Raw genomic sequence first — 15,120 nt, forward strand, 5'->3', positions numbered from 1 at the left:
GGAACTTACACGCTGCAGCCCCAGAGAAGGGATGTGGGTGGTTATATAACCCCCTTATCCTGTATCCCTGGATGGAGGTCTGGGGAGGGGCTCTTGCCCATCCTCTGAAAGAGACCCCTGGTCTCAAGGTGCTTCTCAGAGTTCAATTAACAAAAAAAAAAAAAAAAAAAAAAAAGGAAAAAAAAAAAAGGACCAAGTACAGCAGTGACTTGTGACTGAGACCGGACAGTGAGGATGGCTCTGCCCTCTGCTGCTGTGGGACCCAGGTTTCCTTGAGACTGGGAGACCAAGTTCTTCCTCTTCCTGATGGCCTGATGCAGGCCATGACCGGGTTCCTGAGTGTTGATCCTGCTTCGTGTTGCCCACTCCTAGGTGCCTCGTGGTCTTGGGGGTCAGCCCACTTGCTGAATGGCCACATTCAGGAGACACAGGGATGAAATGGGAAGTTACATGGGGATCCTGGGTCTAAGGCCTGTGACAGAAAAGGCTTCCTGTTTCCAGGCCCCAGTAGCGGGACAAGATGATGTTTGGTAGGTGGGAGGGAAGGGTCTTCTGTCCATCCTCCAGCCTCTGCTTCCCACCTGCCTTCCCCCAGCTCCCCTGCCCCTGTGGCCTGGGCTACTGGGCTGGCACAACCCCAGGCTCCTTAATGGCAGAGTTCTGAGGCATCTGGGAAATCTGTAGAAAGGTGTCCCTCATGGACTGGTAGCAAGTGTCCACGAGCGTGGTGACATCGGCTTCCGTAAGGCCACTGGTAGGGACAGCATCCAACACTTGTACCCTGATTGTTCCTGGGGAGGAAGCAGTGGATGTCAGGGACTTAGAGGCTCCACTTACTACCACCCACCCTCCTCGCCTGGCCTCCTACTGCCCAGCCTCTCTTCACCAGAGCCAGGCCAGCATCCTCAGCTCCTGGGCGGGGCACATATGCTTGTAATCAAGGCAACATGGAAATGTTTCAGTAACTCCACCCTCCCCTGTAGCCACTGCCAATGACTCAGGACATCTCTGCCCCTGAAAGTGCACTCAGTAACCCCTGAGTGTCCCTTGTCACACTTGGTCCTACAGTCCTCCATGGTACTGAGCATCAGGGGCTCAGATGCTGGAGACCTCCGACCCCGCTCTGACTCCCAAGGCAGTGTCACATAACCCACATGCAGGGTCAGGGTACAGGCAGAGAAGCCAGTAACATAAAGGAAGAGCCAGAGGCTGCGTTTGTGAGAGTAGGGGAACCCAGACGGCTTACAATTCCCACCCTTCACCAGCAGGGGTCACTACAGGTCCCTAATTGTGTTGCACAGCCTGGACCAACAGTTATCTCAGGAACTCAATTATGTTTGGCACCTGCTTTTCAGTCTGAAAAATCGAAAAACCCACTTAGAGCAATGAGAGGATGCAATGCTGGGCCGGTATTCATTCATTCCCCACCCAGATGTGGGAACTCCACTACTAGGGGTCCAGGACTCCGTCTGCTAAACAAGTCATCCTCCGCTACATAAGGAGTTGCAGGCCAACCTGGGGTACATGAACCCATCTCAAGATAAATAAAAAGAGAGACCACGACAGACTGGTGAGCTCCTGTGCGGCTCTGGTGGGCTCACCTGAGGTGAAGAGTTTCGTCTTGACATTGTAGAAGGAAGAAAAGGAAGAGTACACAACGGGGATGATGGGCACCTGTGGAGGGGGACGTGCTGAGGGACGACGCTACAAGGGAGCCTCGGCTGCTGCTAGGCGTCCTTGTGGCTGACCCCTCCATGCAGGTGGCCTGGTGTTTCACAGACTCACCCTGTGTAGGAAGCTCTCCAGTCCCCCTCACCCTCCCTCTACGCTGGGACATAAAGTACCCTGGAAGTGGAAGGGTGGGATTCCATTTAGCACTGGGGAGGTGGACGGTGCTGATCCTCCCCTCCCCTCCCACCGTTTCTCTCAGTCCCAGGACACCAGGGGAGAGGGCTGGAGCCTGTGGGTATTTCTGGAAGGCCCAAGGGTCAGCTCCAATGATGACAGAAGGCACCGGGGTAATAATTAACCCTGGATGCCAGAGCCTGGGCGGCAAGGTGGGTAGGCTGTACCCTAGACAGGCCCTGGGGGAGGGGCAGGAAACGCTATATCCGGATTCTCCTGCCCCTACCATAGCTCCCAGTCTCTCTCTTTTCCCAAGATCAGAGGTCACAGTGCAGTCTCCTGCTCCTCCAGCCTGGGCTTCCCAACCCCTTGGAAACGGTGGGGACTTCAGGGGAAAGGGTACATGCCATCTTGTATGGGGTTAGGGCCTAGGGGCCCAGGAGGCTGCCTGCTACAGGGGCAGAGAAGGCTGAGGTTTGCCAGGCAGCAAACGATAAAGCAGGATAAAAATTCCTGTCCCTGTCTCCCAGTGGTGGCTTTCCCATAGCAGGGACCCGCTGATCCATGGCAGACACTCAGCTCAGGGACACTCCTGATACCCACTGTTCTCCCACCCCAGGCTGAGGGGCAAGGGAAGTCCAGGCTCCAGGACACAGCTAGCTTGTGCTGCTTAGGACTGGGTTTGCCACTAGCCTGTGCCTGCTCCTCAAGCCTCATCATGATCAAGCCAAGGCCTGGGGCATCAGGGGAATTTCTAGGCACAATCTGCTTTATTATGCGGAGCAAACTACCTACTCACTGGCTCCACCCCTACTTTTCATGAAATCCCAAGTGAAGGAGACCACCCACCTGGCCAGCTAAGGTGTGGGGAGGCTGCTGTTCAAACTCTCGGGAGCTGTCAAGGGTCACCAATCTGCTCAAGTGCTAGGGGCTAAGCTGGTGCGGAGGCCCTTTCCCAACGTGGTGGAGGAGGTCCCTGAAGGCCAGCAGTCCCCAGTCTGGCTGGGATATCATCTTTAACCTTAAACCATCCTGACCCATATCCCAACCCCCGACCCCAGAAGGGCACAGCTTGGCCTACCTGGGCCTGGATGGCCAAGTAGAAGGCACCTTTTTTAAAGGGCAGCAAGTCCCCATTGTCGTTGCGGGTTCCCTCTGGGTAGATCCACACTTTGAGCTGCCAGCAGAAAGGAGAAAGCTGCTTAGGCTGCCCCTACCCTGCTTAGCCACCCCAGAGAGCTGGACTGCCCTCCCCCAAAGCCCACCTTGCCTTGCTGTGCCTATACTCACATTGTCCTTGACCATGAGGTCACCCAGGTCGGCCATCAGGGACATGGCAGTTCTGGCACGCTGGCGGTTGATGAAGTAGACACCCCCGAGGTACATGATGAGGCCCACGGGCCCTGTGAACAGCAGCTCACGCTTGGCGATCTGCACACAGCGCTTAGGGAGTATCTCCATGAGGCCTATGGAAGGAAGAGGGAGAGGGAAACAGAGACAGAAATGGAAGAGAGAAGATACATGGAGAAGGAGATGTGGAAACAGAGGGCGGGAAATGTAGGAGAGACAGAGAAACAGTGAGAGACAGAAGCAGGCAGGGGAGACCAAGGAAGCAGAAATAAGAGAGACAAGCAAGACAGAAAGACCCAGAGAGGAGAGAAAAGAAGTCAGCAGTGGAGAGGCAGAGATGGAGATTGAGAGACACAGAGGGGAAATGAGACACGAGAGAGAGAGAAGGGGAAACAGAGGGGCGAATGGGGAAAAAAAGATAGGAAGAGAGACACAGACAAAGGGGGTGGGGCATGGGGAACAAGAGAACAGTTTCAGAGCCCAGCTTGGTACTCCCTGGGAAGGAGGGACTGGTGGCCCACCTGTCAAGGCCCTGTCTCTAATGCAGTCCTGTGCCCCGTGTCTGGTACAGCCTGCTGCTTTTACTGCCCAGCTTGAGGGAAGCCCGTGGTTAGAGAGACGCATAGGTCTTGTCCTGCAAACCAACTCCAGCAAGAGGACCACCAGCCCACCCCGGACCTGTGATGAAAAGGCCACCATCTCTGTGGCCAAGCCTTGATGGCAGCCTACCCATCATGTCCAGGATACTCTGGTGGTTAGAAATGATGACACAGGGACCATCCACTTCCAGTTTCTTCTGGCCTCTGACCTCAAAGCGAAGGCCATACACGTACTTGAAGGACCGCACGAACCAGCTGATGATGCTGAGGGCAGAGATACCAGTAACCAAAATGAGCCAAGGGAGGGGTCATAGAGGGGCAAGCTGGGGAGAGGGTACAGCAGGCAGCACAGGACAGGAGACTTGGGCAGACAGAGAGTCCTGGAGGCCCATTAGCTCTGCTGCCTACCCCACAAGGGTACTCTTTCATTCAAAAGAGACCTTCAGGCACTGACTACAGGGTGGCCTGTCTCCTGCTTTGCCTACTAGAACAGGGGAGTAGAGGTGCCAACACCCAGACCCCAGCACAGTCCATTCTACATGTACATTAGTAGATGCCATCACTGGGTCCCCAGCAATCTTGAGGGAAGGGGCCCTTCCAGTCTGCTGAATGCCTGCTGGGTCCCCCACAGTTCTGAGGGAAGGGGTTCCTTACAGATTATAGAGCTATCTCTAGACAGTTCAACCAATTTGAAGCTGGTTCTTTACTCTTAGTTTTTGAAATAGTATGGGGCTGCACGGTGGTGGCAGCGCTCGGGAGGCAGAGGCAGGGGGGTATCTGTGAGTTCGAGGCCAGCATGGAGTACAGAGCTAGTTCCACAGGCTCCGAGGCTACACAGAGAAACCCTCTCTTGAAAAACCCAAAATAAGTAAATAAATAAATATGGTAAAATATGCATGCTGTAAAAATGACCATTTTAACCACCTTTATGCACATAGCTTAGTATGTTAAGGTCATCAGTGCTAGACTGCCACTGTCTGTCCGTGGAACGTTCTCCTTCCAAACCATACGATGTCCCCATCACCTCCCACTGCTCTATGTCCCTCCAGAGCGTCTGACCCTGCAAGGCTTGTCCTCATCAAGAACCCAGCAGTGGGGAGAGCAACTCTCACCGATGGGGAAACTGAGTCTTAGGGAGGCAAAAATGCTAATCCAGATGACACCAGCCACGACCCTAGGCCTGGAAACCTGGAGCACCTCCTCCCAGTCTCAGCCAGCTCAGGTCGTCTTGTTTCCAGGCCAGACCTCCCCATCTACTGCAAGGGCAGGTAGGCTGGTTTTAGACCCTCCTGAGAGAGTGGTCAGGGCTTGAGGCCTCACCCATTTCCTCATCTGTAAGTCACAGCTGCTGGGATCCCCGGGAGGCTCCAAAGGGACAGGGAAGACGACTTAGAGAAGAAAATGTGTCAACACAGGAGAACCCTCCAGTCTCGCCAGCCATCAGAGGCACAGAGAGAAGCAGGAAGGATCCTGGCCCGTTACTTAGATGCACACTAGGAAGGCTAACAGGCTGGCATGCTCTCTGGGCTACAGCCAGATGTATCTAGAGGGCGGGTTGGTGGCTAGCCAGGTTCCCAGGAAGTCTCCCTAAGGCAGTGCCACAGAGGTGTAGAGATAATCAAGATCTGAATCACCATGAAAACACCAATACCATGCAACAGTATCAAAATTGACTCCCTGAAAAGAACACATGATTTTTGGAGAAGGTGTGTATGCTGGGGGTGGAACCCAAAGCCTCTGGCAGCCAGCCACACCCCAGACTCAAGATGAAAGCTGAGCATCCCTAAAGCTGCATCTGAAATGCTTCGAAGTTTCAAAATTTCCGGACAGGGTGTCACAAGTGGAAAGTCCCACATCTGAGCTCATGTGAGGGACCACAGTCAAAGGCAGGCACAATACAGATGTTCTAGGAAGTTACCTCTGGGCATGTCTCTCTCTCTCTCTCTCTCTCTCACATACACACACACACACACACACACACACACACACACACACATGGTTCAAGTCCAAGATGCCTCGTTGGAAATGTATAAATCCTCCCAAATCTCAAATCATCCAAAATCTAAACTTTATTTCCAAGTTTTCTTTTACCTCCTCCCCCTGGCCCTTTTTGTAAAAGAAAGGGTTTCTCTGTGTAACAGTCCTGGCTGTCCTGAAACTCACTCTGTAGACCAGGCTGGCCTTGAACTCTTGAACTCACTGAGATCTGCCCGCCTCTGCCTCCCAAGTGCTGGGATTAAAGGTGTGTGCCACCATCGCCTAGCCTCTTTTACTCTTTTAAAAAAAATTTTTTTTTTTTAACTAGGGTCTCACATAGCCTAGGCTTCCTAAGTAGCCAAGGATGGCCTTGAAATCTTGCTCCTCTGGCCTCTACAGCTACAGTACTGGACTTACAGGAATGCAGACCACATCTGGCTTTATGCATTGGTGACTTCACACATGCGTGGCAAGTACTCTACCTGCTACGCTATCTTCCCTGTGAGTATCTTAGGTAAGGGACAGCCAGGCAGCCCGCAGTTGTCACTACAGACTCCTGTGCTGCTGCTGCCCAGGGAAGAGTCTCCAGCCACTTCCAGACTGTGCCCTCTAGTAGTGGCACACACATGGACACCCCCTCTCATACTGGGTGGTGGTGGAGGTGGGGGCAGGGAGGGGTGCAGGGTTTCATGCAATACTAAGCAAGCATGATACCACTGAGCAACATCATCCCTCAACAGCCCTCCCCAGTTTTGGAGACAAAACAGACATGGCATTTATCATTATGGGCTGGAAGCATGGATCAGTGTCAGAAAACTGGACCAGACTGCATAAGACCCTGGGTTCTAGCCATCCATCAATTAACAAATAAACGAGTTTTTCCCAGATGAAGGGGCCAGCTAAGTTCTACAGCGACAGTGTAGCTGGTAGACATTAGACGTTTAGGCTGGAATCCTTATTGTAAGAGGGGAGAGACACCATCAAGTACCACACCTAGGACTTCAGGCCCATCATCCAGCTCTGCTAGGACACGGCCACTGGGTAGGCCCTTACGCCCACTCTACAAAGGCTGCACAACAAACTCAGGTCAGCAAGGTTAGTGACCTGTCCCCAGGAATGAGGAAGCCACGTGGACCCAAGTCCACCTCTTAACACTGCTCCCAGCCAGGTGAGGTGTATGGTCAGAGGGCATTCCGGGGCAGGGCCATGGCTGCCCACATACCAACTGGATTTGTTGGTTCCAGAAGTCCATCCTGAGGCTCTCTCTGTCCTGTCTGCCTGCTTTGCTGGCTTGGCAGCCTGGCCCCACTCAGCCACAGAGTGGCTCCCCTGAAGGGACGTGTCATTCCCAGTAGGACAAACTGAGTTGCCAGCCCAGTCTAGACTAGAACCGCCCTTCTCCTTTCCCCTAAAGGAGCTACAGTCCCCAAGCCCTGCACCTAGGATGAGATGCAAGGTCTTTCAATGGGCCCTGCTGCCTCTCAGCAGGGGCAGAGCCAAAGCCATTGGAAGCCCAAGTGCCTGGGGGCAGAGTGAGTGCCCAGCCTGTTGCATTGGACGCATGGCATCCCGGATGTCAGGCAGTGTCCCCTTGGACAACTCAGCCTGTAATTCAGAGCCTGGCTCACCGCATTCCATATGTGACCGGACTTTCCTGAGTTTGTATCACCACCTGTGCAAGGGGAAGGACGCACGGAGCCACCTTCCACGGAGCTGACTGATGTCGTCACTCCACACTGTGGACCTTTGTCAACAGCGATTTGGTGACTGGACAAGGGCAGAGTAACACCAAGAGAGGAGCCCTCTGACCTCCTTGGGCCCCTCCCCCAGACAGGCTGGGAAGCAGTTCAAGGTTAGGGCCCAGCTGTTCTGACCCTTGCCCTCACTTCTGGTCTTGAATATGATGGGTGGGGAGTTGATAGGTGGTTAGATGGGGGCTTCAGGGGCCAACCAGACCTACATTGCTGGGAATGGGCATGTGGGGGACCATGGCTGGAAAATCCGAGTTAAGGACACTTGGCAGAACAGTTTTTTGGCAAGTGTCACAGGAATGAAGTACAAGACAGGGACAGGAGCTTGGGGCTAGGGTAGGACATCTAGCCTGGGCAAACGCCCGAGAGAATGGAGGCAGTAGGAGCTAGGGATCAAGAGGAGAGATAGTAGTAGCAAAGGCAGTCAGAGCTGGGCTTCACTGTCCTCAAAAAGTCAAGATGCCACCACTGCTTCAGGGGAGGAAGGGACTCTTCCTGTTGGCAATGTTCCTCAGACTTTTGTGCTGCTTCTTGCCTCCAAATGGCCAGGACTTGCCAAAATGGCTTCTGGCCCATGCTGGAGCTAGGCAGTAGAGAAGGCGCCCGCTTATTGCAGCCACTAGGGACTCAATCAGTCAGTGCTCAAATCTAAGGGTTCTGCCTAAAAACCAAGACCAGTTTCTGCAGGTCCTAGGTATCCATCGTCCCCCACGCCCACCCTTACCCCCAACAGGACACAATGCAGTCACAGGCTGAATCACTACAGTTCTAGGTGGCTATCCAGGGCTGGGCAGAGAGGCTTGCCCTTGTTTTACTGGGGCTGTGTGTGTGTGTGTGTATGGTTAAATTGTTCTTGTTTAGGTGACCCAGCTTTGCAGCTGAGCAAAATTTTATGCATCCACTCAGGGCTTTGCGATCCCCTAATCACATGGTATAATTAAGGCCTCTGCCTCCTGTCACCCCACTCTGGTCTACACACAGCAAAGGGCTTCCTTGGCCTCAGTCCCTAAGCCATGTCTGATAAGTCAGATATAGCTTCTGTGTTCCTAATGCTGCTCCTTGCATCTCAGAACTCTGGACCGAATGACAAAGGCTTCCTCTAAAATCCACGTGCAGTGTGGGATGCCCCTCCAGGAACTCGGGATCTGCTTACAGCCCTATAATGCCTTCAGATTGTACCCACAGCCTTAACACAGCAGTTCTCAACCTGCGGGTTGTGATCCTTTGTGTCTGTGTGTGTGGGAGGGGGGTTTGAAAGACCCTTTCTCAAGGGTTTCATATCAAATATTTAATTTTGCTTCATAACAGTAGCAAAATTAGTTATGAAGTAGCCATGAAATAATTTTATACTTGGGGTCACCCCAGCATGAGGAACTATATATTACAGGGTCGCAGCATTAGGAAGATTGAAAACCACTGCCTTAGTGTGACTGTGTCCAGCCATGGGCAGCAACATCACAGCTGAGCTGGCAATGAGGGATGATAACAGGATTTATTATGGAATTGCCTTCTGGGGTTTGATTCCCAGTGCTCCCTGTCCTGGCTGGGGGAGCTTGGGCCCTCACTTCCCTTCCTCCTAACTTGCTTACCCCCAAACCTTACTCTCAGGTGGCTTTTCCGAACCTCAGTCTCATCTGTTGCCCAGGCTGACCAGCACCTGCAGCCCAAAGTTGACTGACCCCAGCCAGGGAGGCCCTAGATGGGGATGGGCGCCTCCACCTCCCAGACACCAAGTCCCTTTCTCTGGCACTCACCCCTCTCTGGTCACACCTGGAGGATAGCATGCTCACAGGTGCCTGCTGTTTCTACCTCAACTTGTTGCTATTATGGGATTTAAGACCTGAGACTGGGGAGCAGGCTACCCACCCTATCCTCTAGCCTTCCCTTCCTGCCAGCAGGGACAGAACACCTGCTGTTACCCAGCCAATGTCCCAGGGCCCCAGGGCACACTGGGAGAGGATGCTGGAAGGCCCACAGAACCCCAGAGGAATCTGGCAGAGGGCTAGGGGCTGGGGAGGCACAAGACACTCCATTCTGGTTTGATCAGCCTGCCATATTCAGGCACCACCTCAGAAAGGCTGCCTGGATTTGACTCCTGGGCAGCAGTGGCAGACCACCAAGGAAGGCCACACAAGAACACCAGGAGGACCAACTGCAGATCTTCAAGTCAGAGGCTGATTTAAAAAAAAAAAAAAAGCTTAGATCAACCCCACAGCTGCATCCCGATGGCCTTGGGACCAGACATGGCTTTCTGTGATTTGGTTCAGCGAGAGCAGCAACTCTGCCAGATAAATACATACCTGGTGCTCCCAAGCCCACCAGGCCCCAGCTGCTCTCAAGTGCCCAGGGGAGGCCCTCTGCTCACGGACAGCACACACACACACACACACACACACACACACACACACACACACACTCCCGCAGCCCAGCTTTAATCTCAGGTCAAGCAACAGGAAATGTAAGGGTCTCCCTGCCGGTTCCTGCAGCCTGCTCCCTGGGACGCGGGATGGAGGTAATAGATCACTCCAAACCCCTGAAAAAATGAGGACCGGAACCCACGAAATATGACTGGTCAGAACAGCGTCCTAACGCCAAAGACTAGCAAGGCCAGGTACAGCAGTGTCAGAAAATAGTTCCTATAACCACCGCAGGGGAGGTGGGGCGTCAGGGGCCACAAGTCCGAAACACCCAGCCAAGACCAAGGCCAGGGCATTGCAAAACCCACCACCTCAACAGTCCAAACGGGGCAGAGAAAATGTAGCAACAGTCTCCTAGGTATGTGGGCAGGGAGAACGGACCGGAGGCCCTTTTCTCCCAGGCAGCCCCTATTGGCAGGTTAACTAACTCAGCCTGATCCCCTTATATGTTCCCTCTGCCTATTCACTAAGCTATCCTTCTCTGGGAGATGGCCAGAGGAGGATTTGGTCACAGTCTGTCCCCTTCTTCCTTCTTCGCTAGCAACCCTGGTCCAAAGGCAGCTCACCCCCGCCCCGCCCCCAGCCCCCCAGCCGCCAGAAGTTAGGACAAGGGGAACCTGTGGCTGCACCTGGGCGCAGGTGTCTTCTCACCTGCGGAGAGGTGGGAGCATGGACCGGAAGCCAGGCACCAGGTCTGGGTTTCCCTGCTGGTGAAGCGGGACTGGGCCTGGCCCACCTTCGCTCGGCCCCCGCCCTCTCCCAAAGCTAGCGGCGCGCGCCACCCACCACCCCACGTTGCGCACAGGGGTCGCCGGAGGGCTGAGCCCCTCTGTCGTGCCAAGCACGGGCGCATTGTGACGCGCGTTCCTGGGGACCCGGGACGGGAAGCCGCGGCGTGGGAGGCTAGGGATCGTGAGGACAGCGGGGCGGGCGGGGCAGGAAGGAAAGAACGCGAGGAGCACAGAAGTTAGGGAAGCGGAAGCGCGCGCCCATCCCGGCGTCCGGCCCTCTTGCCTCATGTTATCCACCGTGCGGCCGCCGTGGCGCAGCAGGCAGACGATCGAGGCCACGGCGGAGAAGGACAGGCAGAGCACGCAGTAGAAGCCGATCTTGACGTAGAACCTGGCGGTGCGGCTCAGCTGCACAAGTAGTAGTAGCAGCAGCAGCGCTGCCGTCAGCCACGGCCACAGATCCATGGTGGCCGCACCCCAACCCCGACGGCGCCACCGTCCGCCGCCCGCTGGCCGCCTGTGTCCCTTTTGAGGAGCCCAGGGGGTGGAGGGCGGGCCGGGCTCGCAGCAGGAGTTAGGTGCGGCCGCCCCGCCCCGTCCCGTACCCGCCCCGCCCCTCCGGTACTGGCCCTGCCGGGGGGCACCGCGCCCCACTCCGCCCCGCCGCGTCCCAGGCGCGAACCCCGCCTCCAACTACCAGCCGGGTGTTGCCCTCTCCACCCCGCCCCGCCCCGCCACCCTGCCACCCTGCCACCCTGCCCCTTGTGTCCGGTCATTGAGTTTCCCTCACTCGTCCGGCGGCTCCCATCTCTGAGCTGCCGGGTGGCCTGGGCTCTGGCGCTGCCTCCCACGCCCCTGCACCGCGGCCCAGAACCGCAGCTCCCGAGGGCGTGCTGCCGGCTCTAGGGACGTGCCCATTATGCCAATCTTGTCACTACACAAAGGACCATTGAACGGCTACTGAGTGACCAATGGTGACCTGCCTGGGCCACCTGGCTGGCAGCCTTGGCCCTTTAGGTTGCCTTGAGCAAGGAGACTGAAGCCCCGTCCCATGATGCACAAGCTGGGGGAGCGGGATTAATAAGAGTTTTGGAGCTGGAGTGGGGGTGTTCCTGGGGCAGTGTGTCACTGGGGACCTTCTGGTGCCAGGCCAGCTCAGTAGAACCAGTAGCCTAGCAGGGCCCCTTATGTTTGGTGCCCACTGGGACACTTGTCTCTCTCCTCTCAGTCCTGGTAGTAAGAAATCTGCCTTGGGGTTGCAGGCCAGGCATATACACCCTTCCCAATCATTCTCAAAGCAGACGACAATGACAAAGTGCATCTAGCTTCCTTTCTGGAAAGGTCAGCCTGCCCCTGGGAGTGGGGCTCAGGATGGCTGCAGATTGCGATGTGCCCAGGGGCTCGCCTGTGCCCAGGCAGTCTGAGAGCATCTCTGGCCCCTGGTTTTTCTCAGATACGGAGATGGTAATTGTGACATCCACCCACAGAACTCTGCTGAGCTTTCAAAGCAGAGCCGAAAACTGTGCCAGCTTGAAGGGTGGCTAAGGAACCACCGCGAAAGTTTCCCCCTAGTGGTGTTCTCCATTTTCAAAAAAGACATGAACACAAGGCCCTCTTCATCACACCTGTGGGCATTTTGTGGCTAAACCTATCAGAGTCGTCTCTCCTTGCTGTGCTCCAATCCAGCCCTTGGCCATCATTCCATCAGCCGGAGCAGCTGAGCTTGTCCTTCTCCACTCGATACTAGCCCGGTTCCAGGCCTGAGATGGGGCTCCTGTGCTTGTGAGGCTGCTGGGAGGGCAAGCCCAGGATTTTCAGCTTCTTGGGGAGAAGAGCCAGAGATGCTCAGAGAGACCGCTGGGGAGCTGCTGAGCTGCTGCTAGGATCCCAGCTGGGAGGGCTGAGTCCTGAGATCCCCTCAGGAAGGGGGGCGGGGCTTCTTCCTTCTTGCTTTTTAAATTCTAACCTACCAATGTGTCTTTTTATTTATTGATCTACAGTAGTTCTGTCTTTTAAGTGTTTAAAGATGTATGAGAAGTGTGTGGTGTGCATGTGTGTATGTATGTATCATCTGCATACCTGAGGAAGGTACCCGAGGAAGTCAGAAGACAAGCATGCTGGGAACTGAAACTGGGTCCACAACAAAAGCAAGTGCTCCAAACCATGGAGCCATCTCTCCAGCCCAGTTTGTTTCTGGAGCAAGGCAAACCAGGCAGGCTTCAAATGCCCTACCTAGCTGGGGATGACCTTGAATTCCTAAACCTCCTGCTTCCACCTCACAAGGGCATTTGCCACCATGCCAAATTGATGATACAGAGGGTCCCACCCAGGGCTTTGAACATTCATGCATGCTAGGCAACATGTTATTGATTAAACTATAACCTCAACCCTGACCATGATTTAGTTCTTGTTTTGAGGCAACCTCTTACTGTGTTCCCAGCTGGTCTTCTGAAGCTCCTGGTTCTTCCCTCAGCCCCCCAGATAGCACTGTACACCTTAATGTGGCCCTTCCGTTCTTCCTGGCCCTTCATTCCACCTCGTTTTTGTTTTCTTCCTTCATCCCTCTGTGCCGTTATGCCCTGGCACGTGCATCGATTCTCAGCAAAACTCACAAGAGCTAAGGTACTGCCCTATTTTACTGTGTAACTGAGGCCTGGGGGTAAGTCACCAGCCAAGGAGTGATGAGGGAGGAGGCTGGCTCCACAGGCCAGCCAGGGTTTGGGAGTTGCCCTGCTCTTCTGGTTCCAGGGGAAAGGGTGGCAGCCTGAGGTGGGGGCTTTGGCTGAGGCTGGCATCCCCAGAAGCGAGGCAGTTGGCCCCTCAGAGAGGCAGTCTCCTGACTTCTCTCCAGTCTCTTCCTCCTGTTAGCCCACTAAATGTTGAAAGCCGCTTTCCAGCCTTCATCCTATGCAAGGGGAAGGGCTGTTGCAAGAAAGCTTTCAACAGAGTCACATTCAGAGGCTGTAGAAACACTTCGCTTTTGGGAATGAAGCCTAAGGCAAGTGCTTCTCAGCCACTGGGGCACTTCTAGGGGTTCTACTCTGTTTACCCAAGAGAAGGATAGAAAAGAACCCCTAGATGGGTTGGGTAGGGAAGGTGGCCCCCACTACCCTGGAGGTGCTGGGGGTGTGTCAAGCAGTCAGTGCCAGGCAACTCTGTGTCCCAGCCTGATGACAGCTGAGAGCCCTCCTGGGCATTTGCTGGGAGGCAGCCAGCCAACACATGACACCAAGTGGCATTGTCAGGGCTGAGCTGCCTTCCTTCCTAGAGCTCGGGGCCCAGAAGGGGAGCCACTGTGATAAGAGGACACTGTGGCAAGCAAGCCTGGACACTGGGTGGGAGGTATGCTTGTCCAGGGAGTAGACCGACAACCAGAGGCTTAGCCCAACCCACCTGTCTCCTTCCCTGACAGTTTCCTCTTCAGGACCTGGTGAGGCACCGAGGTCTTTGTATCTCTTTTGGGGAGCAGGAGGAGGAAAGGGCCATAAGCAGGCAGAGCTCCTTACTTCCTGGAAGCTGAGGTAAAAGGCTGGGTGACTCCTAACTGTGGCATGCCATGCAGGAAGGGCAGGGTGGGGTACCCACTTTGAAGTCCTGTTGACCTGATTGCCAGCTCCAGGCTACTTGTTTATACACACATGCAGTTTCCTCCTATGTAAAATGCAGACGCTAGCCTCAACTAGGGGGTTGAAAGAAAACCTGTTGCCCTGTGCTTCTGAAGCATCAGGTGGGGGTGCAGGTACATGTAGGGGGCCCTCATGGCCTTGCCCAGGAGAGAGAAGAGACAAGACTGTTGAAGCCTTGGGTGAGATTGGAAGCTGAGTAGGAATGCCCTCTTTGAGTCCAGTTCTCTCTGGTGGGAGACTCCAGGGGATTTTGCTCCTTATGGAAAACTCAGAAGTAGAGGAAGCTGGAGGATAAAGAAGAGAAGAAGGAAGAAGAGAAGGAGAAGGGAAGTGAAGAAAAGGAGGAGGAGAATGGAGAAAAGGGGGAGGAGGAAAAGAAGGAGAGGAAGGAGGAGAGGAAGGATGAGAAAGGACATGGGAGAAGGAGAAGTGGGGAAGGGAAAGAGAAAGAGGAGATGGAGGAACAGAGATCCGAGGAGGAGAGAGGGCAGAGCCCAGAGCTGAGCAGAGGAACTGACTGCAGCCTGTCCCCTTTGGGTTTTCTTGGAGAGCTTGGGGCCCCTTGGTGGATGTGTCACAGGAACACTGATGCCTTCCCTGCCACCTGTAAATAAAGCAGCCTGTGAATGTTTCATGGGCTGGTGCTTAAAAATGAATGAAGTGGGGAGGTATAGGGGGTTCCTGTCTGGGCAGGGAAGGGGGTATCCACAAATTCCCATGGGAACAGAGAGAGCAAGGGCGCATCAGGGCCGGGTTCCCTGAGGCCTAGGGATTTGTCCACATCTGGGAGACCATACCTCTGGAAGTAGCATCCAGAGGTCTGG

General features: G+C 54.8%; 1 protein-coding gene across 1 annotated transcript; it reads right to left on the reverse strand.

Moving 5' to 3' along the window:
- Positions 1–169: 169 nt before the first annotated feature.
- Agpat2 (1-acylglycerol-3-phosphate O-acyltransferase 2) lies at positions 170–11,225 on the reverse strand. Its single transcript, XM_050155057.1, has 6 exons — positions 10,954–11,225; positions 3,925–4,058; positions 3,136–3,311; positions 2,927–3,022; positions 1,602–1,674; positions 170–791 (listed from the first exon to the last, which is right to left on the reverse strand). Exons 1-6 carry the CDS (start codon positions 11,133–11,135, stop codon positions 619–621), a joined length of 834 nt encoding a protein of 277 aa, XP_050011014.1. The 5' UTR covers positions 11,136–11,225; the 3' UTR covers positions 170–618.
- Between the last annotated feature and the right edge of the window lie 3,895 nt (positions 11,226–15,120).

This window comes from Alexandromys fortis, unplaced genomic scaffold (assembly GCF_014885135.2).
Source record: "Alexandromys fortis isolate MF-2015 unplaced genomic scaffold, M_Fortis_MF-2015_v1.1 scaffold_72, whole genome shotgun sequence".
Taxonomy (NCBI): Eukaryota; Metazoa; Chordata; class Mammalia; order Rodentia; family Cricetidae; genus Alexandromys; species Alexandromys fortis.

Coding starts and splice junctions, on each gene's coding strand:
- Agpat2 (XM_050155057.1), bottom strand. CDS start 11,135: ATGGATCTGTGGCCGTGGCTGACGGCAGCGCTGCTGCTGCTACTACTA. Junction 4,059..10,953: donor CGCACGGTGGATAACATGAG/GCAAGAGGGCCG, acceptor CTCTGCCCTCAG/CATCATCAGCTGGTTCGTGC. Junction 3,312..3,924: donor GAGTATCCTGGACATGATGG/GTAGGCTGCCAT, acceptor TTCCTTCCATAG/GCCTCATGGAGATACTCCCT.